The sequence below is a fragment of the Myxine glutinosa genome, chromosome 1, assembly GCF_964187855.1.
Source record: "Myxine glutinosa chromosome 1, kmMyxGlut1.1, whole genome shotgun sequence".
NCBI lineage: Eukaryota > Metazoa > Chordata > Myxini > Myxiniformes > Myxinidae > Myxine > Myxine glutinosa.
Genome location: NC_136261.1, coordinates 197,939,578 through 197,965,057, shown reverse-complemented (window position 1 = coordinate 197,965,057; position 25,480 = coordinate 197,939,578). Strand labels below are relative to the sequence as shown.

Below are 25,480 nucleotides of genomic sequence, written 5' to 3'. Positions count from 1 at the left end.
GTGTGTGTGTGTGTGTGTGTGTGTGTGTGTGTGTGTGTGTGTGTGTGTGTGTGTGTGTGTGTGTGTAATATGTGAAAGAACTGTAATTAAATATATTACAATTAAAACTGCAAAAAAGAAAAACTGTCTCTTTTTGTATCTCCTTGATCATTTGGCTTGGCTCCCTGTGGTTATGTCACGTGCATTATGGTGAAATACCGTATAACCCCCACAGAGTATACCCCGCAGTTGGAATTTGTGGAACTAGTTTAACGTACAGTATAGTGTGCGGGTTATTTTGGGCCACTTTCATTGAAATTTGTTGTGCTACATTATTTATGTTAAAATTTTAATTAACCTGATGTAAAAACATTAAATAACATGGCCTTCTGGGATCTCACATCATCTTTACCGGGAAGGAGAACACACATGCAAAATCCAAGCTCCGCTCCTCTCCCGTCCGAGGCAGTGACGCACCAACGTTGGATCATTACGAGGAAGTTCAAATAAAACACGAATACTAAAGTCTAAACTAGATTGTATTCATAGAATACTTACCCTGTGCAGTCAACTTGGTGCGAGACAACTGTTCTGTTTTTGAAGGGTTTTTTTTTCTTTGATCCAATATGGCTGCCAGACTGCGTGAGCGATGACATCATAAATTTATATTCTCTTATATAATTGATGCATAGATCACGCTCAATAAATTTAAAACTGATCGGACTAAGTGTTGTCCCTGTCAAATTATGACGTTGTGGTGCTGCGCACACACGACTCGATTGCCAGAGAGGTAGGCCACAACGCATTGGTACAACAAAGAGTCTTTATTCAAAGCTCGCACTTCAGCACTGGGCGGGCTCGAGCATAAATGTCCCGAGGCCACGCCTTGCCCCCGGGCGTGGCCGATCGGCCGATAGGCGGGGCATGCATTACAGTTCCCCGCCTGGACATTCGCGCCACCTGCTGGTGCGCTGAATTCTTGTCCCTTGTGTCCGCCACACGCGCCCCCCCAGAATTCCCGCGCACCTGAAGGGTGAGTTTGTGGGGAAGCCGGATGACCCGGCCGAAACGCCCCCTGGCGATGCGTGCAGGGCTGGGGGGTAGCGGGACGGCAGGGCTGGGGGGTGCCGGGGGTCTGACCGCCGGGGGGTGGCCTCGACATGGAGGCAGAGCTGCTTGCGGGAGGTGGTCCAGATCAAGGTGGGCCGGCTTGAGGCGGTCCATGGAGACACGATCCGGGGCACCGCCGATGTCGATGGTGAAATATTTGTCCCCGGTCTCCAGCACGTGGAAGGGCCCGTCGTACGGGGGCCGTAGCGGTGCCCGGTGGGCGTCGTGCCGGACGAAGACGTACTCCGCCGTGCGAAGCTCCAGGGCGACGTGGGAAGACGGGCAACTGTGGTGTGCCGTCGGCACCGGGGCGAACCTCCCGGCGGTCTCCTGCAGGGTGGAGCGCTGTTGCGCCGCGGACCAAGGAGCCGTGGAGTCGGGGATAAATTCGCCCGGTACTCGCAGTGGTTGCCCGAAGACCAGCTCCGCCGAGGACGCGCGCAGGTCATCTTTGGGCGCCGTCCTGAGGCCCAGCAGGACCCAGGGGAGCCTGTCGGCCCAGCTGCCATCGCGGAGGCTGGCCCGGAGCGCGGCCTTCATTGAGCAATGAAAGCGCTCACACAGGCCATTGGCCTGGGGGTGGTAGGCCGTGGTGCGGTGTAGTTTGACACCGAGCCCTTGCGCCACCGCGCCCCAGAGCTCCGATGTGAACTGGGGGCTGCGGTCAGACGAGATGTCCGAGGGGGCACCGAACCGGGCAACCCAAGTGGCGATGAAGGCGTGTGCCACATCAGCCGCAGACGTCGCCGCCAATGGCATGAACCGACGCGCTGGCACCGTAAACGGGGCCAACCGGGCCTGGGTGTGGCGGTGGACCTTTGCACGCTGGCACGCGAGGCACGTCCTGGCCCAGTTGCGGACGTCCTTCCTGAGGCCATGCCAGATGAACTTCGCTGTGACGAGCTTCTGGGATGCCTTCGTGTCCGGGTGGGACAGGCCGTGGATGGCGTCGAAAACTGGGCGCCGCCAGCCAGCGGGCACGATGGGGCGAGGCCGGCCGAGGGAGACGTCGCATAGGAGGGCCGCGCCCGCGGCGTCGAACGGCATCTCGGTGATGCGGAGGCCCGTGACGGCGGTCCGCAAGGCCTGGACGCCAAGGTCGGCGGACTGGTCCTCCGCCATCCGGGTATAGTCGACCCCGAGGTGGACCGCGTGCACGACGGACCGGGAAAGGCAATCCGCCACCGGGTTGTCTTTACCCGCCACGTGACGGATGTCCGTCGTGTACTCAGACACAGCAGAGAGGTGACGCTGCTGCAGTGCCGACCATGGCTCGGCGACCTTGGCCATCGCGAACACAAGGGGCTTGTGGTCGACGAAAGCCGTGAACGGGTGGCCCTCGAGCAGATGGCGGAAGTGTCGGACCGCCAGGTGGAGCCCTAGCAGCTCGCGGTCGAAGGTGCTATAGCGGCGTTCGTGCGGGCGAAGCTGCCGGCTAAAAAACGCCAGCGGCTGACAAGCACCACGCACCCACTGCTCGTGCACCGCGCCCACCGCGTAGTCCGACGCGTCGGTGTTGAGGGAGATCGGTGCATCCGGCGCCGGGTGCGCCAGCATGGTGGCGTTGGCCAGGGCCAGCTTTGCACCCGCAAACGCCACGGCCATCGGCTCCGACCAGGCGACGTCACCTTTGCCCGGCTTGTCCCGGAGGGCCTCGTGCAGGGGGTGGAGGAGCTGGGCGACGTGGGGCACGAAGCGGTGGTAAAAATTTACCATGCCCAGGAATTCCTGCAGCCCCTTGATCGTGTGGGGGGGGAGGGAAATCCCTGACCGCCTCCACCTTGGCCGCTAAAGGGACGGCCCCATGCCTGGTGATGCGGTGCCCCAAGAAGTCGATGATGGCGACGCCGAAACGGCACTTTGTGGGGTTGATGATTAGGCCATGCTGACCCAGGCGTTCGAAAAGGATGCGGACGTGGAGCAGGTGCTCCTCACGGGACGCGCTCGCGACTAGGATGTCGTCCAGGTAGACGAAGAGGAAAGGTAAGTCGCGCAAGACGCTGTCCATAAGCTGTTGGAACGCCTGGGCCGCATTCTTCAACCCGAAAGGCATTCTCAGGAAATCGAAGAGGCCGAAAGGGGTGATGACGGCTGTCTTCGGGACATCGCCCGGTTGTACGGGGACCTGGTGGTAGCCTCGGATGAGGTCCACCTTGGAAAACACGGTCGTGTTTGCCAACCGGGCGGAAAAGTCCTGGATATGCGGGATCGGGTAGCGGTCGGGGGTGGTGGCATCATTGAGCCGGCGGTAGTCCCCGCATGGCCGCCATCCCCCGCCGGGCTTCGGCACAATGTGCAGAGGGGAAGCCCAAGCACTGTTGGAGCGCCGTACGATCCCCAGCCGCTCCAGCGTTGCGAACTCCGCTTTTGCCACCGCGAGCTTCGTGGGTTCGAGTCGGCGTGCCCGGGCGTAGACCGGCGGCCCGACTGTGGGTATATGGTGCTCCACCCCGTGTTTAACAGCCACCGCTGAGAAGGTGGGCCGCGTGAGGGCCGGGAAACTGGCTAGGAGGCGGGTAAAGTCGTCCGCTGCCGGAACCTTCCAGCAGGCCGCTTGGCAAGCCGCTCGGTGAGCCGCTCAACGAGCCGCTCACCGAACAAGCGAGCGAGCTGAAGGTTTCGGCCTGGACGAGCCGTCTGTGCTTCACGTCGACCAACAGCTCATTCGCACAGAGGAAGTCCGCACCGAGCAGTGTCATTGGTACGCTGGTGGTGACGAACGACCATTGAAAGCGCTGCCCTCTGAACCGCAGTGAGAGGCAATGCTTCCCGAATGTGCGGATGGGTGTACCGTTGGCGGCAAGCAAAGCGGGGCCCCGGCCCGCGGTTTGCTTGTCGGACGCGGAGGCGGGGAGGACGCTTACCTGCGCTCCTGTGTCGCAAAGGAAACGGCGCCCGGACAAGGTGTCCATGATGAAAAGGAGGCTGCCGGAATGGCCGACGCTCATGGCCGCAAGTGTGCGCCGGTCGTTTCCCGACCCGTCAAAAGAGCACGGCGGGCGACACGTTTTAGCCTGGCGGCCGAACCTGGCATGGTAGTAGCACCAGGTTTGCGGCGGTAACGGCCGTGGCGGCCGTGCCGGCGGCGGTGGTGGTGGCGGCGGCGGTAGTGGATGGGGCGTAGCAGCGGCCACGAGGGAAGTCAGGAGCGCTGGAGCCTCCGTGCCGGGATCCACTACGGCAGCACCGTACACCGACCGCGTGTCACAGGCCGCAAAATACTTGTCGGCCTCTCCAGCCAGGGCACGGGGTTCCTTTATTTTGGAACCGGCCAGCGCGAGGCGTACCTGTGCAGGTAGCTGGCGTAGGAAAAGCGCCCGGCATAAGAAATCCGGGGGCTGGTCTCCAAGCAGGGACAGCATGGAATCCATCCGGACGGATGGTCGTGTGTCGCCAAGGGCGGGAAGGCCCAGGAGGCGGTCGGCCCTTTCGATCTCCATGAGCCCGAACGTGGCGATGAGGAGGCGTTTGAGCGCCTCGTACTTGTTGTCGCCCTGCGGGCGCCGAAGGATGGACACGACTCGGGCGGCAGTGCCGGGCCCGAGGGCGGCGACCACATGGTAGCACCGGGTCTCGTCCGCCGTTATGCCTCGGAGTTGGAATTGAGCTTTGGCTTGCAAAAACCAAACGTCGGCTTGCGCTTCCCAAAACTCCGGGAGTTTGACTGCGACGGCATTGCTAGCCATGGCGCGTTTGGTGGTCAGCAATGGCTGAACCAATCGGGGTCACCAGTGTGGTGCTGCGCACACACGACTCGATTGCCAGAGAGGTAGGCCACAACGCGTTGGTACAACAAAGATTCTTTATTCAAAGCTCGCACTTCAGCACTGGGCGGGCTCGAACTTAGAGCCCGCATATATGTCCCGAGGCCACGCCTTGCCCCCAGGCGTGGCCGATCGGCCGATAGGCGGGGCATGCATTACAGTTCCCTGCCTGGACATTCGCGCCACCTGCTGGTGCGCTGAATTCTTGTCCCTTGTGTCCGCCACAACGTCATAATTATGGCACCAATGACATAATTGTTAACACCTATTCCCCATATGGAGTTCTTTACAATGAGCCACATTTCAATTTTTTCCACAGAGCGGTTTTTGAGATATAGAGGTGCAACATTTTTCAGTTTTTCCAAGATGGCACCTGCACAACATGACCTATGACGACATGATTATCTTTAAAATATTCTAAAGGAGGAGGCGCTCCTATGGTGAAAATTCCGTGTCAATCGGACCAACAGTTGCAGAGGAATTTTTTTCATACTGATCAGATCAAGCATTGTACTTGTCGAATTATGACGTCATAACGAAGGCACCGATGACATCATTATTAACATATGTTATTCCCCATGGGAAGTAGTTGACAATAAGCCAGGTCTCAAAGTTTTCCATTGGGCGGTTTGGGAGATATAGAGGTGTAACGTTTTTCAAAGATGGCGTCCATACCACGTGACCTATGACGTCATAATTATGAATAAAAAAAATTATACAGGCGGAGGCACCCCTATGGTAAAATATGGTTCCAATCGGACCAACGGTTACCGAGAAAATGAAATTTTTTAAATGCAGACACGGCACACTTATGGCACACGACACACATACGCCACACGTACTCAACCGATTGGTTAACCCTGCTTTTCGCTTCGTGAGCGCAGGGTAACAAGCATTCTGAGTATTGCGCTGCAATACATGTCCCCTACCGGCAGTCTGTCGTCTGGAAAACTGTTGGGGAAATTACCAAGGGTTATTTACCCACAGGTTCTGAATCGTTCCCAATCGCTAATTACCTCAGGACAGGCTCACCTGTGATTTGCACTCGGGACTTCGATTTATACACCTTGCAGGCAGGTCAGCAGAAGCACGAGAAAATACGTTGTTGATAAAGAACCTTTCGAGTCACTAAATATCAGTAATTTATTATATTTTCCAGTTCACGATCAATGATCGGTGTATATATATGTTGCTCGGCTTGGCTCCGCCCCTCCCGAAAGCGCGCGCTGTGTCACGCTTTTGACGTTCGCGAGACGAGGCTGAGGGCGTGCGGTGCGGCTTGAGGAGAACTGGAATAAACAAGAGATATCCATTTTTAAAAAAAAAATTCGTTTAATTAACGATATCTGCCAAACCACGTGCCATATCGCAAATTCCAAAAGGACATTTTAGTAGATTGCCGTGCTGAACAGATCTGTGAAGTTTCCCCTCGATTGGATCAAAAATGAGGGAGGAGCTCTGTTTTAAAGGTTCATGCTTAAAAACGTCATAACTATGAAACCATGTGAAGCATGACGTCATGATCGCTGACTTTTTTGTTCGTCATGGGTATGCGATTCTGCCTGCAAAGTTTGGCCTCAATCTGTTCAGCCGTTGCAGAGAAAAAGGGGTTTTCGTGTTTACACATAAAACAATATGGCGGTCGAACCACGTGACCTGAGACGTCATAATTTCCATTAAAATATTCTACAGACCGAGTCCCTCCTATGGTGAAAATTTGATCTCAATCGGTCCAATTATTGCAGAGAAAATCTTTTTTAAAGGCAATTAAAACTTAAAATGGCACTGAGTTGAGGATCATCAGAATTATCAGATTCCCAAAGTTAAAAGTGTCATTACTTTGTCAAAAATGATCGAAACGTCGTGAAGTTCGAACTTGACCTGTAACTTATCATGAGGAAACCATGTACCAAGTTTGAAATCATTAGCATTAAGCGTTTAGAAAAAAAGTCCGGAAAACTGTTCTTTGCGTGACGGACTGACGGACTGACGGACGGAGGGACGGCGTGCAAACCTATAGTCCCCTCCGGTGTACACCGGTAGGGGACTAATAACCAGATATTTATCCGGTGACCCAACCTGTCACTTGGATAAATGCGGAATTTCATAATCCTTTGAGTTTTGTGAAAGGGTTCACTAATTTTATGAAATAATGCTTTGAAACGAGTGCATCCTTCTAAAAACAAGCATTCTGAGTATTGCGCTGCAATACACGTCCCCTACCGGCAGTCTGTCGTCCGGAAATCTGTTGGGGAAATTACCAAAGTTCAAAGTGCCATAACTTTGTCAAAAATGATCGAAACGTCGTGAATTCGAACTTGATCTGTAACATATCATGACGAAACCATGTACCAAGTTTGAAATCATTAGCATTAAGAGTTTAAGAAAAAAAGTCCGGAAAACTGTTCTTTGCGTGACGGACTGACGGACCGACAGACTGACAGACGGACAGACGGAGGGACGGAGTGCAAACCTATAGTCCCCTCCGGTATACACCGGTAGAGGACTAACAAGCATTCTGAGTATTGCGCTGCAATACATGTCCCCTACCAAAGTTCAAAGTGCCATAACTTTGTCAAAAATGATCGAATATGCAAATTTATGCACGGTTGATGCTGGTTTTCAAACTTGATCTGTGTTATGCTGAGACACATGTGTGTACAAGATTTTGTTGAAATCAGCCAATGTTTGGTGGAGTTATCGCACGAAACCAAAGTGTGACAGACGAACCACATTAAATATGCAAATTTATGCACGGTTGAATGTGGACGCGGATGATTTGAGACCGGGTTATCCTGACCAGGTTATCCGCGGACCGTGGAAGCTAGGTTACTTCTGACGCGTACTGTGTATACTGCTAAGAGGGCAGAGTATCAGATACATATTTAAAGAAGTATTCACGCAGATTATACGCACAGAAGCATATGGTAAAGTGACACTCCAACCTCCCTAGATGTATTGTTGATTTATTGGTAAACTATGTGAATTCAATGTATTCTTGCCTGATATGAAGAATTGTGTCAATGGAAACAAAATTCAGTGAAAACGTTTTTGACTTGATGCTTATTCTAGGAAAGCATTTTAAAGAACAGTCCACGATTACAGCATATTGTACACAAGGAATATTAACAGCTTTGCCTTACCGCACTCCAAATTATAGTCCGGAAAACTGTTGGGGAAATTACCAAAGGTTATTTACCTACAGGTTCTGAATCGTTCCCAATCACTAATTACCTCAGGACGGGCTCACCTGTGATTCGCACTCGGGACTTCGATTTATACACCTCGCAGACAGGTCAGCAGAAGCACGAGAAAATACGTTGTTTTCAAAGATCAATGATCGATGTGTATATATATATATGTTGCTCGGCTTGGCTCCGCCCCTCCTGAAAGAGCACGCTGTGTCGCGCTTTTGACTTTCGCGAGACAAGGCTGACGGCGTGCGTTGCGGCTTGAGGAGAACTCTAGAATAAACAAAGTGCCATAACTTTGTCAAAAATGATCGAATATGCAAATTTATGCACGGTTGATGCTGGTTTTCAACCTTGATCTGAGGTATGCTGAGACACATGTGTGTCACGCCTCGCCTCATTGATAAGCCCGCAAGGTCGCTCCGTGGAGCGGCCTGCACGTATTGCACTGTGAATTATATAAATTATTACCAACTCACGGTCTGAAGTACTTGCGATTCAAGAGATATCCATTAAAAAAAAAAAAAAAATCGTTTAATTAACGATATCTGCCAAACCACGTGCCCTATCGCAAACTCCAAAATGACATTTTAGTAGACTGACATGCTGAACATATTTATGAAGTTTCCCCTCGATTGGATCAAAAATGACGGAGGAGCTCGGTCTTAAAGGTTCATGCTTAAAAACGTCATAACTCTGAAACCATGTGACATATGACGTCATGCTCGCTGACTTTTTTGTTCGTCATGGGTATGCGATTCTGCCTGCAAAGTTTGGTCTCGATCTGTTCAGCCGTTGCAGAGAAAAAGAACAATATGGCGGCCGAACCAGTGTGACCTGTGACGTCATAATTACCATTAAAATATTCTACAGACCGAGTCCCTCCTACGGTGAAATTTTTTTATCTCAATCGGTCCAATTGTTGCAGAGAAATTGGTTTTTAAAGGAAATTAAAACTTAAAATGGCACTGAGTTAAGGATCATCAGAATTATCAGAATTCCCAAAGTTCAAAGTGCCATAACTTTGTCAAAAATGATCGAAACGTCGTGAAGTTCGAACTTGATCTGTAAATTATCATGAGGAAACCATGTGCCAAGTTTGAAATCATTAGCATTAAGCGTTTAGAAAAAAAGTCCGGAAAACTGTTCTTTGCGTGACGGACTGACGGACGGAGGGACGGCGTGCAAACCTATAGTCCCTCCGGTGTACACCGGTAGGGGACTAATAACGAGAAGCCTTCTTTCTTGCATATCTTGAACTTCTGCTTTTTTGTTTTTACTTTGCTATTTTAGGCATTGATGGCGAGCTGATGTATTGCCTATAATAAGTTTTCATTGGTGTAGCGTGGATTTAATTATCTTCCCTTATGACTTTGGATTCCAGGTTCCATTCTTAAGATGCGTGGTCTTTATGTGCAGTCTTTGTTTGACTGTATTGAAATGTCTCCACACCTGTCTTTGTGGTTCTCTCTTCTTAAAAATCCCACTCTGGCCTTTTCTTTGTCTTTGTACATTTTTATGACCATGGTGGTATATTTCTTGACAGTTCTACCATAAGTACATTTAGACAGGTTGGTACCCTGGAATGTTAAAAGTACATTCTACATTTAGTGTTTGTGCTTAGCCGTGTTTTGACCACCATGTATGACTGCCATATAGCCTCATGGTTTTGACGACACCATTGAAAGTTGGAAGAAGAAGAATACACAAACAAAATATTGTACATTTGTCATACATATCCCTCAAAACATTTTTTAAAAACACCATCCATTGCCTACTCTCCCATCTTTGTGCACACACCACCCACATTATCTGAATTACCCTCCCTCTTGCTCCTCGGATATTGATATGCCATGCTCCCCAGATGTGGATATGCCATGTGTAGGTATATAAGGCCCCATTATACTGTACTTGTGTTCAGCCTGCTTTGTTTAGCCTGTTACCTTTCTTGGAGACAAATTGGGAAGTGACAGCGACATCAAATGTAGCAAACACAGGTGAATGGTCACTGGTTAAAATATCATCAGGACAACCTGGAAACACACAACAGCCAGTCAAGTTTCATACTGCATACTATGCTTTAACCATAATAAATAGCTAGTAAAAAATTGCCTGAATTGAAATCACTCCAAATGACAGCTCAGATGACTCGAAATCCATTATATTGAGGTCTACATATGAATATAGAGTAAAATTGGGAAAGGCAGGGAAAGATCCCCTCCGTCATCCATATAAGCTTATCCTCTTCAATGCTTTGTTCAGTACACTGAACATTTTTCATTTGAAATTGCTCGCTGTACCATCAGTCACTGAGGATACTAAACATATAATCAGGACTGATGAGGCATCTTGCCCCACCTTATTCTCAGCAAGAATAATAACAACAGGAACCAGGGGCTGGCTGCATCAATGATCATCAACTCGCCATACCATAGGATGTGCAGGCAATGTGGACCTCCGGGTAAGATTTCCACAGGACTCTATCACACCAGGATGGAACATTAATGCGAACCTGCAATAACAAGAGTTGTTGCACACAAGTCAACAGAATACAAAGATGCAACTCAAAAGCAAAGTCAAGATGCAGCAAATATGTGGTCAAACCACATGTGGTCTTACATTTTTTTTTTATAAACGAAAATGGCCGCCAGTGTACCAGTCAGCCATCTTTGATCAGATCGCAAAACAAAGTGAGAAGCACATGTATACCATCATGTACTGTGCTTGTGCCAGGTTTGAACAAGATCGGCCCATGCAGGTTCAAGAAATGGTTGGGGACATGTTTAAGCAACAAAATGGCCACCAGTCAGACATATTGGATCTGATCTCGAAAGAAAATGATGTGCACATCTAAGCCATCATTTATTATCTGCTTGCCAAGTTTGAATAAGATCAGTAAATGCATGTCCAATAAATAGTTGAGGACATGTTCAATATCAGATTTTTTACAACTAAAATGGCCGCTAGTCGGCTATATTTGATCACAACACGAAACAAAATGATGTGCAAATGCATACCATTATATATTGTCTTTTTGCCAAGTATGAACAAAATCGGTCCATACATCTCCGAGATAAGGTTGCAGACGGACAGATGGACGGACGGACGAGACCCAATCCATAAGCCCCCGTTTCGGACGAAGTCCAACAGGGGCTAATAATGGTGAGAGCTTTAAATATTGTACTAAAAAATTGTATAGATCTGGGTGTCTTCAGTGCAGGGTTAAAAGCTGATCTTAAGATTTTGTAACTAGAACGGCACTCGATAGAGCGCAAACCTCTGCTAGTCTGAACAGTTTGTATCCCACTGATAGGCTGATCTGGATCCCCACCTGAACCAAAATCGAATCACTTATTCTTGTCGCATAACCAACTCATCCACCTAGTTTTGTCATAAGCCGTCCGCAACTTTTCATGGTACATATTGTTTTTCACCCGAAGCTTACTGGTTAAGAATCACTTAAGAAATTAAAAAATTCTCATATCCAGATCCATATTTGGATCGTCACCAAAACTGAATCGATTTGTCCTCATCACACACACAAGCTGTCCACCAAGTTTCGTCCGAATGCTTCCATAACTTTTTGAGATATCCTGTTCACAAACTAGGATGAAAGCAGACAGACAAGGGTGAAAACATAACCTCCGCCCACCTTAGGCGGTGGAGGTAAAAATGACAGAGAAGCAGATCCCTGGGGAACATGAACAGAGAGATGAAGTCAGTCATCTCTGACTGCACGCAGGCTATTCTTTATGTTTAAATGTAACATAAGATTTAAAACATTCACGAGCAGGCCCACAAATACCAAAACAGAATTGAAGATATAAAAGTAATATATTGTTGTGGATATGAGGATTGTGTTTTTTTATTGTGTTTTTTATTGTATAGTACATTGTAAAAATATCGCCCTCCTTGCTCCAGTTATGTATAAAGGTCAAAGTGCGTCCCGTAATTAGTTCATAAGCACTCACGTTAGCCAATCATAGATTTCCCCCTTGTTGACAGTTATTTCCTTATTCTGTGTAGTAGGGTAAGGCCTTGTCTTCCATTAATTGACACTCCATTGCACCGAATTCAAATAGATAGATCCCCTTTCATTCCCATTCCCAAAGCCGCAATTGCCAACTGTTCCCTCCGCGACTCCATTCGCCACGAGGTAGGCTCGGAGAAGAAGGGGGAGGAGCTGCCGAATCCTGGGCGTGCGCGCCCATCGTCATCAAGGGTGGAGCCGGAGGGCCGTGCCGACCAATCAGGGCCGAGGCGAGCTCACCGATGGGCGTGTTCTAGAGGCCGGCGGCTTGATTTGCCCGCGGCGTTATAAAGAGCGCGCGCGGAAGCCGTTAGACAGAAGTGCGCGAGGAGGGAAGAGAAGCGAGAAGGAAGCCTTGAGACAAGTGCGACAGAAGCGCGGGGGAAGCCTTTAACACAAGTGCGCGAGAGAAGCGCGGGGGAAGCCTTGAGAGAAGTGCACAACGTCGCCCTGCTCGCTCCCAGCCTGACGAGGCCCGGCTTGCTGTGCGCCCTGCCAAGCCTTCCAGCTTGTGGTCTGAGCTGAACCTTCCTCCCGGTCCAGCCAATCGTTCCTGCCTCCATTCCCCATTCATGTGAGTCCGTCTTTTGTTTGTTCTGTCCAGGGTATAAGTTAAGCCTGTTTAGATAAGCTAGCAATTTTCACTGTGTCTCCTTGATTTCTTCTGTAAATTATTTTATTATCCTTCCTTCTCCTTGGTTACTTTTGGTTGTAAATAGAAATAAATTATATTCGTATTCCCTACTTCTGTCTTCTTTCATCTTTACATCCTTCGTTTTAGTCTTTTCCCCATTGAATATCTGTGGCGTGATTCGGCCAACGTTCAGGAATCGGGTTAGTCGGGGTAACTGTTCGGGCGCGGCAGCCATCTGCTCGGCAAACAACATCCTCGCCGCGGTCCCGTAACAATATGTTGTTCAACTATATTAAACCCATTTGATATTTCCACAACTATTTGAATTGTATGCTATCCTTGGTCCACTTTGTACTAAATATCATTTGCAACCTTCAGGAGAGGAGTCTCTGTGCGATGCTGCTGATCAAACCTAGACTGGAATGGAGGTTGGTTCAACATACTTCAGAAGCTGAACAGCAGTCAGTATTCTAAAAAAAAAAATCATTTTTCAAAAAAATTTCATTTCCAAGTTTCTAAAAATCGATTTTAGAATCTTGAAAATGAAAGGTAAATGAGAAACAGGTCTGTAATTCTGGGGATCATTTGTGTCCAGTGAAAGCTTCTTCAAATGGGAATTGTTATGGCCTGTTTAAATAATGGAACTTCAGAAGATGCAATGTAGTTATTGATTATTTTCTTTATAATTGGAGAGATCACTGAAAATAAGGAAACAACCAAAGATTATGAAACTGGACCCAGAAAAGATTGACGCCCATAGGGAAAAATAATTTACCACATTCAACTGAGAAACGAAAAATCCATTTGGATGGCCTAAAATGTATAGATTAAGGCTATTTTCTAAATATTGATAGGTTATAAAAGCCAAATAGGTTTTGTCAAAGTTAATAGGTTATAACAGCCATATATTTTAGGACTTAATATTATGGCAGTTCAGAAGGTTGCATTCAAAAACTAGCTGCATTATAACCAACTAGTACACCGGTCGCTACTGGAGCAGCAGGAAGGGTCATTCCCCTCTCTGGGGAATATATAGATTGCAGTAGATATTGTGGCGGGCCTCTAGAACGTTGGGGTGTGTTCAGTTACCAAGTTTCTTGTAGAGCGCTCGCCAAGTGACTGAAGCCTTCGAGCAGGCACTCCATTTGAAACCATTGATAAGGAACAGCTGGCTTGGCAAGCACTAGATAGCTACTTGGTAACTGAACACACCCCGGGTTTCGTCCCTTTCAGTTTAGGGTAAAACAGCAGTAATGACTAATGCAAAAGGTAGTTATACGTGTTTGTAGTTTATAATTTTGTTTTACTTCTGGTAAGGGGTTTCCACTGAACCACCACGATAAGCTATTTATACAAACTAGGGCATGCCCGTACTATATATATATCTAAAATTATATCCCCCCCCCCTCTATTTACATGAAATGGTTTGGTCCATTCGCAAAGCCAAAGCGAACGGCTTGCGAGTACGGTGGCAATCCCCCCCCCTCTATTTACATGAAATGGTTTGGTCCATTCGCAAAGCCAAAGCGAACGGCTTGCGAGTACGGTGACAATCCCCCCCCCCCCCCCTCTATTTACATGAAATGGTTTGGTCCAAAGCGAACGGCTTGCGAGTACGGTGACAATCCCCCCCCCTCTATTTACATGAAATGGTTTGGTCCAAAGCGAACGGCTTGCGGAGTTTGGTAAAGAAATCGCCATAGCGTGCACAAACGCGCAGGAAAGCGAAAGAATCGCAAAGTAGTTTTAATTAGTTTTAAAACATAGTTTAACGCCAACATAGTTTGCCAACGTGAAATAAATGAATACGCTCTCAAATGTGCCGTCCGAGGCAGAGTCTGTTCGCCACGTTCGGCACACGTGATAGCTCGCTGCTCTCTGATTGGTTGAATCGTTTTTTGGACATAGCTCGCTAACTACTTGTCCGATTAATATGAAACCTTGAAAAGGCACATCCTCGGGTCCCCAGCAATATACCTGGCAAGTTTCAAGTATATCGGACCCGTGGTTGTCGAGAAACAGCGGTCACAGACAGACACACAGAGATTACTGGCATTATAGATAGATTAACACGGCGTTTGTCCAAGGAGGAAAAACCCCAAGAATAATACCAAGAGGGGGTATTATTAGTATTAATAGTCTTGTAATAACATTAACATTATGCTATTATCATTACCTCCGCCACCGAAGGTGGATGGATTGAGGTTATGTTTTCACCCCTGTCTGTATGCTCTCTACCTAGTATCGTCCTAGTTACCCTCGTCTGAGGAGAGGGTATTGCATTTGAGTCCGTTTGTTTGTCTGTCTGTCTGTCTGTTTGTCTGTTTGTTCACACAGAATAAATATGATTTTCTCTGCAACCGTTGGTCCGATTGACAGGAAATTTTCACCATAGGTGCAACTTCACCTGTATAATTTTTTTAAATGATAATTATGATGTCATAGCCACGTGGTATGGGCGCCATCTTGGAAAAACCGATAAATTTGCACCTCTATATCTCCGAAAGCACTGCGCAGAAAAAATTGAGACATGGCTCATTGTAAAGAACTCTCCATGTGGAATAAAATATGTTAATGATGATGTCATAGGTGCCTCCATTATGACGTCATAATTCGACAAGTACAAAACTTCATCCGATCAAGATAAAAATTTCTTGAGCATCATCTAGGGATAAATTGGTGGATAAAAAAAAAAAGATGACATCATCGATCACATGGTTCGGCCGCCATACTTGTTTTAACACAAAAGTCTTAAAACCACAGGAAAACACGTCCTGGCGAGGGTCTGCAATCTCTGATTGGTCTTTCTAGTTACTTTTGTTATTAGAAGCGGACTTGGAAAAACGCAACGATAAGCTATCTTACAGTAACATGGATACACATCCCCCTTGAGGAGGAGAAGAACAAGAAGAAGAATGAGGAGGGAAAGTTAAATTGCTACAACCTCCACTGTGAGTCCCTTAGTCCCCCTGTCAAGTTTGGTTGCGATTGGATAAATAACGACCGAATGTATCGCGGTCAAAAAGACAGACAGACAGACACCAAATTGCGTATTTTCGTTTGATTGCACCATACACCAGATGTCTTGAACTTCTGATAGACGTAGTTGTCACGCGTTCCGCGTTCGTAGCGGTAAGTGGGTGGAAACGTTACTTCCTCCTCCTCTGCTCGAAAGGGACATTGGGGAGAGTGACAGCAAGATACTAATGGTTTGCATATAATGTACACTAGACAAAGAAAAAAGAAAAAACGAATCGGGCAATGCAATAAATCCAAGCAAACAATGAACAAACGAAATAACCAGAAGGCAAACACGAGAAATGGCGTGCAGACATACTGACGTACGAAAGTGATTGAAGATGTGAGCTGTGGCACGCTCCAGAGCAAGCTGATCTGCAGTGAATAGTTCTTCAAATTCTCCTCCTTGCAACATGTCCAGCACTTCCTGTGTATGAACCAAAATAACCGTTAATCGATATGTATCTGTATATAAATAACATATCAAGCTGTTCTTCTCCATGGTTCATTGTTTCAGCATGCAGCAATAGTCATTCTATGTCACTGTGTGTGTTGTTGGTTGTTATCTCCAAATGTGGGTTTAAGAAGGTGGAATGGAGTCCTCCCAGGTCTCGAAGTATATCCATCCCCGTTTCGGTAAGAGTGGTGGGGGGGTAGGGGTCACGGTTCACGGACCAGTTTGTGAAGTTTTCTTGTTTTCAAAGTTTTGTTCCGAGAGCTCTTTCCAGGATCGCACTGAGCCCCAGACAGCCTCCAACTGGAGTTTGTTTATGGCAATGTTCTCAGGGATGATCTTTAAGATCTCTGTGAGGTTCTTCTTCATTATTCCCATTGTTCCAATTTATCACTGGTACTATTTTGACGTGCTTCAGCTTCCAGATCTATTGATTTTATTTTTCAGATGCTAGATCTTGCCTGGATTTGGTGTGTGTGTGTGTGTGTGTGTGTGTGCACTTAGAGCATGTGTGGTTGGCAAACACCAGTAAATTACGTGTCTTGAAGAATCTGAGTTCAAATAACCAATTTGTCTGAACTTCTTCACTTCTTTACAGATTACAATGAAACACACTGAATCTCACACACAACATTGACGACTTTAAGGTTTCGGAGTAGCACATTTTATATTTAGAGGAAGCTGGTTACAAATAATTTTATTCTGTATTAAAGCTATTTGGTTTTATAGACCTATGGATCATACAACAGCACTTATTGTCCTCCTCTTCCCTTTATAAGGGATGAGGTCCAATGTAACCACGCTTCTGCCCTGCCATGACCACAATACTCCTCCACTTCCCTCTGTCCTCGGCCAACTCTCTTCACCCTCCAACCACCCCCACCTTACTGATATCCCTCCTCACACAATAATCCTCCCATCTCAACCACGGTCCACCTCTTTTCCTTCTACCTTGTCCCCTCAACCTATCCTCTCTCTTTGCATTTCCCTCTTCCCCAATCCGCACCAAGTGTCCAGCCCATCCCAGCGAACATTTCACCAATATCCCCATCAAGCTCATCTTCACACCAATCTCCTCCCTCAGTTCATCCATTCTCTTTCTATCCACACTTTTCACTCCCGCAATCCTCCTGCCCCAGTTGTTCTCACAAACCTGTGGCCTCTGTTGTTGTCTCTGTCCGTGCCACCGTCTCCAGAACATAAAGGTAAGCTGGTGTTACACACGACATTAGAACCTTCCCTTTCAATTTCCTTGATATCTTCGTGTCTGCCATTAGACCTCCACTCTCCTCCATGCATTCGCACCCACCTGAATCCTCCTCTGCACTGTTATTCACGGCTCCCCGCAGATACTCAAACCTATTTCCTTGTCTGATCTCCTCTCCCTCTAACCTTATATTCATTTCTTTTCTCTTCTGCCCAACCCACATCACCTCCATCTTCTCCATGTTCATTTTCAGCCCATACTTTCCGAATGCCTCCTTCCGCCCCAGTACTTCCTGCGTCGCCTGCCCACTCTCCATCACAACAACCAGGTCGTCCACATACAATATTCTCCTCAAAATACCCTTCATATTTAGGAGCCTGGTGTTGGCTTAGTGGTTTGGGTGCCGGCTTGGGATCCTAGGATCCTTAGTTAGAATCCCGGTTGATCGTTGAATTAATGCCGGGGGGGTTGACTCAGCCTGTCATCCTTCTGAGGTCGGCAAAATTGAGTACCAGTTCTCTGGTAATTGGGGCTCTGCATCAGCGGCACAAACGCTCTTCCAGAGAAATGATGCACCCAGCAGCCACAGCCTGCATAAAAAACAACAACAACAACAACAGGCTCCATCACGATGACAAACATGAGTGGGCTGAGAGACTACTGTCTTTTAATTGCAGGCATCCTTAAGCTGTTGAAATTCAGTTTGCAGAATAAATCGGAAGCAGACTCCAGTGTGTAATGGTTGGAGTGCCCACTCTGAGTCTGGGAAGTCGGCTGCTCTAACCCCGAACGAGTCATACCAACGACTTTAAAAATGGTACTTGCTGCTTCCTTGCTTGATGTTCAGCATTTAATAAGGTACTACATGAAGAAACAGCCATAGGTCGGCATCCATGGGGAGGAGGAAATTCCTCATTGGGATATGCCCCGCTGAGTGCGGGGAGAAAGGTGGCGCCATCGTTGTGGCGTTGCTGGTATTCAGAGTGTCCTGGGAAGTGTTGGAACTTCTCTCAAGCTCAGTGGCTGTGCTTGTCTTATCTAACAGCCCTGTGTTGTGTCTCTTGTATCCATCTGCTTGTCCAAATGTGTGTGATGTGTGCGTGTGGAAGCTCCACCAAAATATATAAAATTCCAATTTTTTTTTTCCAAACATTTTTTTAAAGAAAAGTTTTTTTTAAAGCAAAGATAAATAATGACGAATAATTGTGAAAAATGTTTGTGGCAACAACACCCCTTAATTTCATTCTTTGGCAAGAAGGGTGTAGTCAGAATTTTTGTGTGCATCCTATGTTGCACTGTGGGCATAAAGTCATTCACATGATTATAGACTAGCACCACATGTAGGCCAGACAAGGCAAGGTGTGCTGGAAGCTTAGCCCCTCCCTGAGTCAATTACAGTGGGTAATGAGCTGGCTGGATAGTTGCCAAAAGAAACTGATAGAAAATGGAGTGATTCTGCTGCAGCGATATTTGTAATTATAAGCGCGGAGAATTGAGATCTTTAAACTGCTGCCTTCAATCAAATGTGAACCACAGCCTTTGGAATGACAATCCACAATCCTCACCACTCGGCCACTGTACCCACACATTGTAATAGAAATGCATTTTATTGTTGTTTTTTTTACATTCTACATCTACTTTGGGACCATTTGCGTATTATGTACACAATATGGCTGAATTTGTGACCCCCCCTTTCCTCTCTATAATGTGACACACATTGCCCTCCATCCCCTCATCACCTTCCTTCCTTTTTTTTCTCCCTACTCTGCATTCCCCGTCCTTCTCTCAATTATTTTTAATCCATTTATCCCACACGGCTTCCCTTGCACACATTAAAAAATATTTTAAAATCTTTTTCAAATGGTGGATCTGCCACTGCTGTTACCGTAACATCCATGTTGAGACGGTAGTTCAGATCTCCAAACCAGAACAAGTGTGTGAAGCGACAAGTCAGGTCCACGTTCAAAAGCTTTTTGTCTCCCAAGGACAATGTCCGCACAATATCGAAGTAGTTCTGGTTGCGCCTGTGAAGAGCGGAGATAGAACATGGGTGACCTTGGTTACGTGGTGACCTTTCAGCCTGGTTGCGAGGAAGCAGCTCTTTTTCAATAAAATAACCATATATTGGGTGCTTTTACTGTTGAGGAAAATCAGTTTCGGTGGAAACTCCATGCAATGAGATAATAGTCAGGTTCACTATGTTTTTTCGTTTAAATTTTGGAGATTAGCAAAACTATACATTTTTGGAATATTCAGAGCATGAGAAATACAAAAATTAATGTTGGCATTTGCGTAGACACCTTTGCGAAAATGACACTCAGGACAGTGATGAAGATCTGTAAAAGCATATTCCTGAACGGTATAGACCTCATAGATCCTGTGTATAGAACTTATAGTTCAATCTGATACTAACAAGGCTGCTTTCTTGCTTTATAAACCCATACCTATAACTTCAAAGGACTTGCAATATCATGTATTATGTAATACAGTTATATCACAAATATAAAGACAATGGTTTTCAATTACCTTTGTTTGTTGCTTTTCTATAATCCTGAGCACTATTTTGAGGCCTTTATTGGATTCCTTGACCCAGAAAACATAGGATTAGCATATTTAATTAAGTCTCTAGGTTGACTAGAAGCCGAGACAGCGCAAAATATGTATTTTATGGCGGCCATTTTGAAAATCCAAAATGGCGGCCATGCAGGTGTCTGTGCAAATGCCGACATTGATTTTCGGATTCTCCATGCTCTGAAGATTCCAAAAATGTACAGGTTTGCTAATCCCAAAATTTTGAACGAAATTCTATTTGTTAACATAGTGAACCTGACTATAATGCAGAGTTTTACTTTGAATGAGACAACTCAAACTCAAAACGACATTTATATTTCATGTGCTGAGATATCTCCGTGAGATCCGTCCACTATCTCTACACCGATTCTGATAAATTAGTGACTCGGTTACCGGATTTTCAAAAACCCACCTTGCAGCTTTTTCACCACCGGAAGTTAGATGGCAGTTGACAAAGCAAAAGGATGTGCCGTTAAACATAAAGGAAATCCCAACGGCTCCTTTGTTTCCTGTGGGAGAACATGAACAAGGAAGACAGTATAAGGATGATAGGCATAGAGATACTGAGTAGCCATGTCGACCTATTGTTTCATATGGATTACTGTCCATAACAAGTGTCTGCAGGCTGAATGACGGACAACTTCCCGTAACGAGTTGGAGTTGGGGAGGGAAACTATCGATGGGAAACCTGAATTGTGGCAGAGCAGAGCAAAGATGAGAAACTAGTATCTAGAGAAATAATGAAAGTGACATGGTAAGAGGAAATGCATACAGAAAGATGAGATTTCAGGAAGGTGTTATTGTTTCCGCCATTGTTTCCGCTCATCCGGTGCCTGAGAATAGTACCGAGTGCGTTGGCGATGCCTGTGCGGACACTGGAACAGCACACGTGGCTGATGCGCTGTGCGTGCTCCGAGCGGACAAAAACGACCAGCTTGATGCTCCACAGGCTGTGGACAGCCACCTGGGAAATGACAGGAAGAGAGGGACAAATATTCGTACAAACTATATCTGCATTCAAAATGGTCATGCAGGATTACAAAACGTCGCATCAACGACCAATCTTAGAGAGTATCTTTACCTAAGTTTGATAAAGTGTTTGACAGAAGGCCAGTATTCTAGAGTAGTCTAGACTATTGATGCAAACAAACCTCCTTGAACACCATGTGTGTGATATTGTGGATGGCTGTTCGCAAACTCTCCACCCAGTCGCGCTCTCCTTGTGCGTTCTCCTGTGCTCCTAACACGTATATGTCGTGTGGTAGTGTCGCTGTGCTCTCATCGCGTACACGTCCCAAACCACGGCTGGTTAGCCATGAAGTAAGACCACGTGGTGGAGCACCACTCCCTAAAAACGATTCATTGCTATGAGAGAACAGACTGTTCACTGTCGCCAATACATTATTATAGGAAAAAGAAAACAATATCAAGAAACAGACTACTTAGCCCATGACATGTGCTGCATGCATCCATCTTGCATTTCATTTAATACATTATTTCATTCACATATGGTTCCTTCCACACTAGAGAGGTATCAAATATGCATGGAAAACATCCCTCTGATTTATTTTTTCAGTGAAATTTTACAATTCCATTCATTGTATATTTTGCTTAATATATGGAAATGAAATAGCATGCAATAGATACCTTTTTATAATGTTGTCCTTACATATGGTGTCCGATGGGACACAAACCCTATGCATTGGTCGCACTGCAATGTTTTATATATATATATATATATATATATATATATATTGTACACAGCTCCTTTCCTATTCCTTCACGAGGTGCTGCATGACGACATCGCTGGGCACTGAAGGGGTCGGACCCTCGATTCATGGTTCCGCTATTCGCGGAATCCACGTATTCGCGGTTGATACACTGCGACATGTTTCTTTATTCGTGGAAAAATTTCACGCAAATTCGCGGTTTTTGTTTCTTTTCACGCTGTGTTCCGTGAAATCGCGGTTCCCCCCCCCCCCCCCCTATTCGCGGCCATGTTCCGCACATTCGCGGTTTTTCAAGCGTGCAAAAAATAATTTCACGAGCTGCTAATTTGACACATTTATCAAACCCATCTTTTACCAGATAAACAAGCAGGTGGACGTACGCAAAAACACATCTTATACAAGCCGTGAGCATGACCTGCTTATACAGTACAGTACTGTACATTCACTGCTGTGTGATTTGTGTTTTCATTGCTTTCGCGGGTGCGAATTTTAACCGCACTTTAAGCGAGCTTTGCGGGATATTCCACCAGATGTGTAAACAAGTCAACTCCACGATGCAAATGCTTCATTAAATCAATTTACAGTTTGCAATTTATGGTAAAGCATCATCAGAGATGTTACACAATGAAAACGCTTCAGGCTTATAAAACATCCCCGGAGAGTTATAGAATGCAAATGATTCATTAAATCTATTGTTGAAATTAGCAGATACGCTCGATACGGCATCATCCAATAACATCCCCCACAAACAATGGGTTCCCGCAGATACCCACAATGCTCGCAATTGTACATGTAAGTACAGATTGTGTCCTCCATCTCAATCATTGTTCTCGTCCCGTTGCTTCGACCTTTGGTTTTGGCTCCCTCTGCTCATCATTCAATAATGGCTCCCAAGCGCAAGACCAGTGCTGGAGATGCATCGATTACCAAGAGGCAGAAGAACGTGACGTGCCTGAGCCAGAAAGTGGAGCTGCTCGACCGGCTTATGAGAGGAGAGAGTGCGGCCTCTGTTGGCAGGCATTATGGCATCAACGAATCCACCATTCACTACATACGGAAGAAGGAGAAGGCCATTCGTGAGAAGGCTTTAGCGAGCACTGTATCAAATACGAAGGTGGTCATCCATGTCCAGAATGTCCACATGGAAAGGATGGAGAAGACTCTCAGAATAGGGATCGAGGACAACATGCAGACGAGGGACTTCATGCTGAAAACCATGATGCTGATCCACTCCCTAAACCCACTCATCGAGGAGGAGATAGACGCCATTCCAAAGGTTTCCGAGGAGGAGGAGGAGGCAGAGGCAGGCAGTAATGACGAAGAGGTGCCATGGTCCAACCTCACAGTCCAGTTCCTGGGCGAGTTGCTGCAAGACACGCGGGCGATGGTCGACAGGGTGCAAGACACTGACCCAGTCGTGGAGAGGTACCTCAAGTTCAAGAGGGCCTTGGATGATGCGCTGCTCCCGTACAAAGAGCTGCATTGAAATGTTGGGCAATGTGTCAGGCAGCTCCCCATCACCCATTTCTTCAGCCCTGCTCCCCCCCACCTCAAGATCACGAGCACCCTCTCCTGCGTTCCTCTCAGCGTCCTCTCCAGCATTCTCACCAGCATTCTCACCAGCATCCTCACCAGCATTCTCACCAGTGTCCTCACCAGCATTCTCACTAAAGTCCTCACCAGCATTCTCACCAGCATTCTCACCAGCGTCCTCACCAGCGTCCTCACCAGCGTCCTCACAAGTGTCCTCACCAGCATTCTCTACAGAATTCTCACCAGCATTCTCTCCAGAATTCTCACCAGCGTCCTCACCAGCATTCTCAGCAGCATTCTCACCAGCATTCTCACCAGCGTCCTCACCTTCTCCTACCTCTCCTGCCTCTCTCTTAGTGCATGATTTTGCTGCACCATCATTTGGGTCGCCCTCAAAGTTCGAGGAATTCATGCGATTTTAATTCATCACCATCATCTTCATCATTTGAAAGATGCGGGTATTTGTAAAATAAAAAATTTAAACGGTGCATGATGGTGTTGTGTGTTTTTTACTTTGACGGTACGGTATGGTTAAGCACTTTTAATAAACTGTAAGCGCATTCCTTCAATAAATTGGAAATGGTACCTGGTGTTGTCGTTTTTTTATACTTACACGGCATGGTATGGTAAAGCACTTTTAATAAACTGTAAGTGCATTCCTTCAATAAATTGGAAATGGTACCTGGTGGTTTATTTGTAAGCATTTTTTGTAAAACTGTAATCATGTGCATTTGCGGTCGAAAACATTTTAAACTTTAAAAAAAAATTCCACTATGAATCAGGATCCGCCGGGACCCTATAACGTACCCCCCTTTACCCCATTGAAACAATGCCACGGCATACATTCACGGGATTTTCATCGACCTTCACGGATTTTCATCGACCTTCGCGGATTTTCATCGACCTTCGCGGATTTTCATCGACCTTCGCGGATTTTCATCGACCTTCGTGGATTTTCATCGACCTTCGCGGATTATCGCCGCCATTCGCGGGTTTTGTCTCGGCATTTCCGGGACTTTCATCGACCTTCGCGAATTAACGTCGACACTCTCGGGATATGCGTCACCATTCGCGGATTTGGCCTCTCCGTTCACGGTTTGTTCCTCTCTATTGGCGGATTTTTGCAACTCGCAAACCTATCCCCCCTTTTTCCATTGAAACAATTCTCCGCTATTCGCGGATTTTCCAGGAACGTATCCCCCACGAATAGCGGGGTCTGATTGTACTCGGTTTTCACTGCGGTTTCTTGTTTGTGTTCTTGTTTCTTTGTTTGTCCGGGCGATATCTCAGCCATCCTTTGAGCCAGGAAGCTGAAATTTTGGCACAATAGTGAGCAAGTGCTTTGGCAAAAACTGTATTTTTTGTTTTTTGATTAATCAATTAATTGATTCATTACTTAATTATTATCGATCAATTAAGTACTTATTTATTTCCTTTTTCATCTGGGCATTATCTCAGGCACCTTTTGAGCTCGGAAGATGATATTTGGACACGACAATGACCAAGTGATTTGGCTATAAAGGATATTTTTGATTTATTGATTAATCAATTAATCGATTAATTATTTATTGATTAATAAATTAATTATTTAATCTTTTCAATTAATGACTTATTTAATTAATTTTCAAAAAGTTACATCTTCAGATGAAGCACACTGGTGGTTTAGCTATTAGCCAATTGATTAAGAAAATATTTTACGATCACTATTTATTGATTTTAATAATGCAACTAACCAATCAATTATTGTACACCTCGCCCTCCCAATGCAGTCTCTATGAGCTGCACGGCGGTATCGCCAGGCACCGAAGGCCCCAAGGCAATGCCGCGCTGGAGAATATTTATTTATTTGGCATGGGGGTGGTATTTGGCATTATTTATTTGGTATTTGGTATTTGGCATTCGGGAACTGAGTGGCGTGCTGACGAGGAGGGGAGTGTCGTTGAAGCTGAAGGGAAAGGTGTATGCTGTATGTGTGAGAAGTGTTATGATTTATGGGAGCGAGACATGGGTAATGAATGTAGAGCAGCAACGAAGGCTGGAAAGGGTGGAAATGCGAATGGTTCGGTGGATGTGTGGAGTATCGTTGAGACACAACATGCATTTTAAGGCCATTTTCCCTGCTAGAGCGGGGGTTAGCCTTGAGGTCCCCATGACAATCTTCTCCATTTTGCCCTATTTTCTGCATCTCTCCTTGTTAACCCCCTTGCCCGCATTTCTTCTTCCACCATCTTTACCCAAGTCTTTCTCGGTCTTCCCCGT

General features: G+C 46.4%; 1 protein-coding gene across 2 annotated transcripts in view; it reads right to left on the bottom strand.

Moving 5' to 3' along the window:
• Positions 1 to 25,480, bottom strand: part of LOC137432869 (phosphatidylinositol 3,4,5-trisphosphate 5-phosphatase 2A) — a 185,117-nt gene that overhangs the window by 38,957 nt on the left and 120,680 nt on the right. For both annotated transcript variants that reach the window (XM_068125143.2, XM_068125150.2), the window contains exons 12-19: positions 21,110 to 21,306; positions 20,805 to 20,922; positions 20,371 to 20,467; positions 19,273 to 19,411; positions 16,054 to 16,153; positions 15,784 to 15,872; positions 10,475 to 10,556; positions 9,988 to 10,077 (exon numbers count right to left, since the gene is read on the bottom strand). In XM_068125143.2, the coding sequence (XP_067981244.2) occupies positions 9,988 to 10,077; positions 10,475 to 10,556; positions 15,784 to 15,872; positions 16,054 to 16,153; positions 19,273 to 19,411; positions 20,371 to 20,467; positions 20,805 to 20,922; positions 21,110 to 21,306 (912 nt within the window). The remainder of the gene's footprint in view (positions 1 to 9,987; positions 10,078 to 10,474; positions 10,557 to 15,783; positions 15,873 to 16,053; positions 16,154 to 19,272; positions 19,412 to 20,370; positions 20,468 to 20,804; positions 20,923 to 21,109; positions 21,307 to 25,480) is intronic.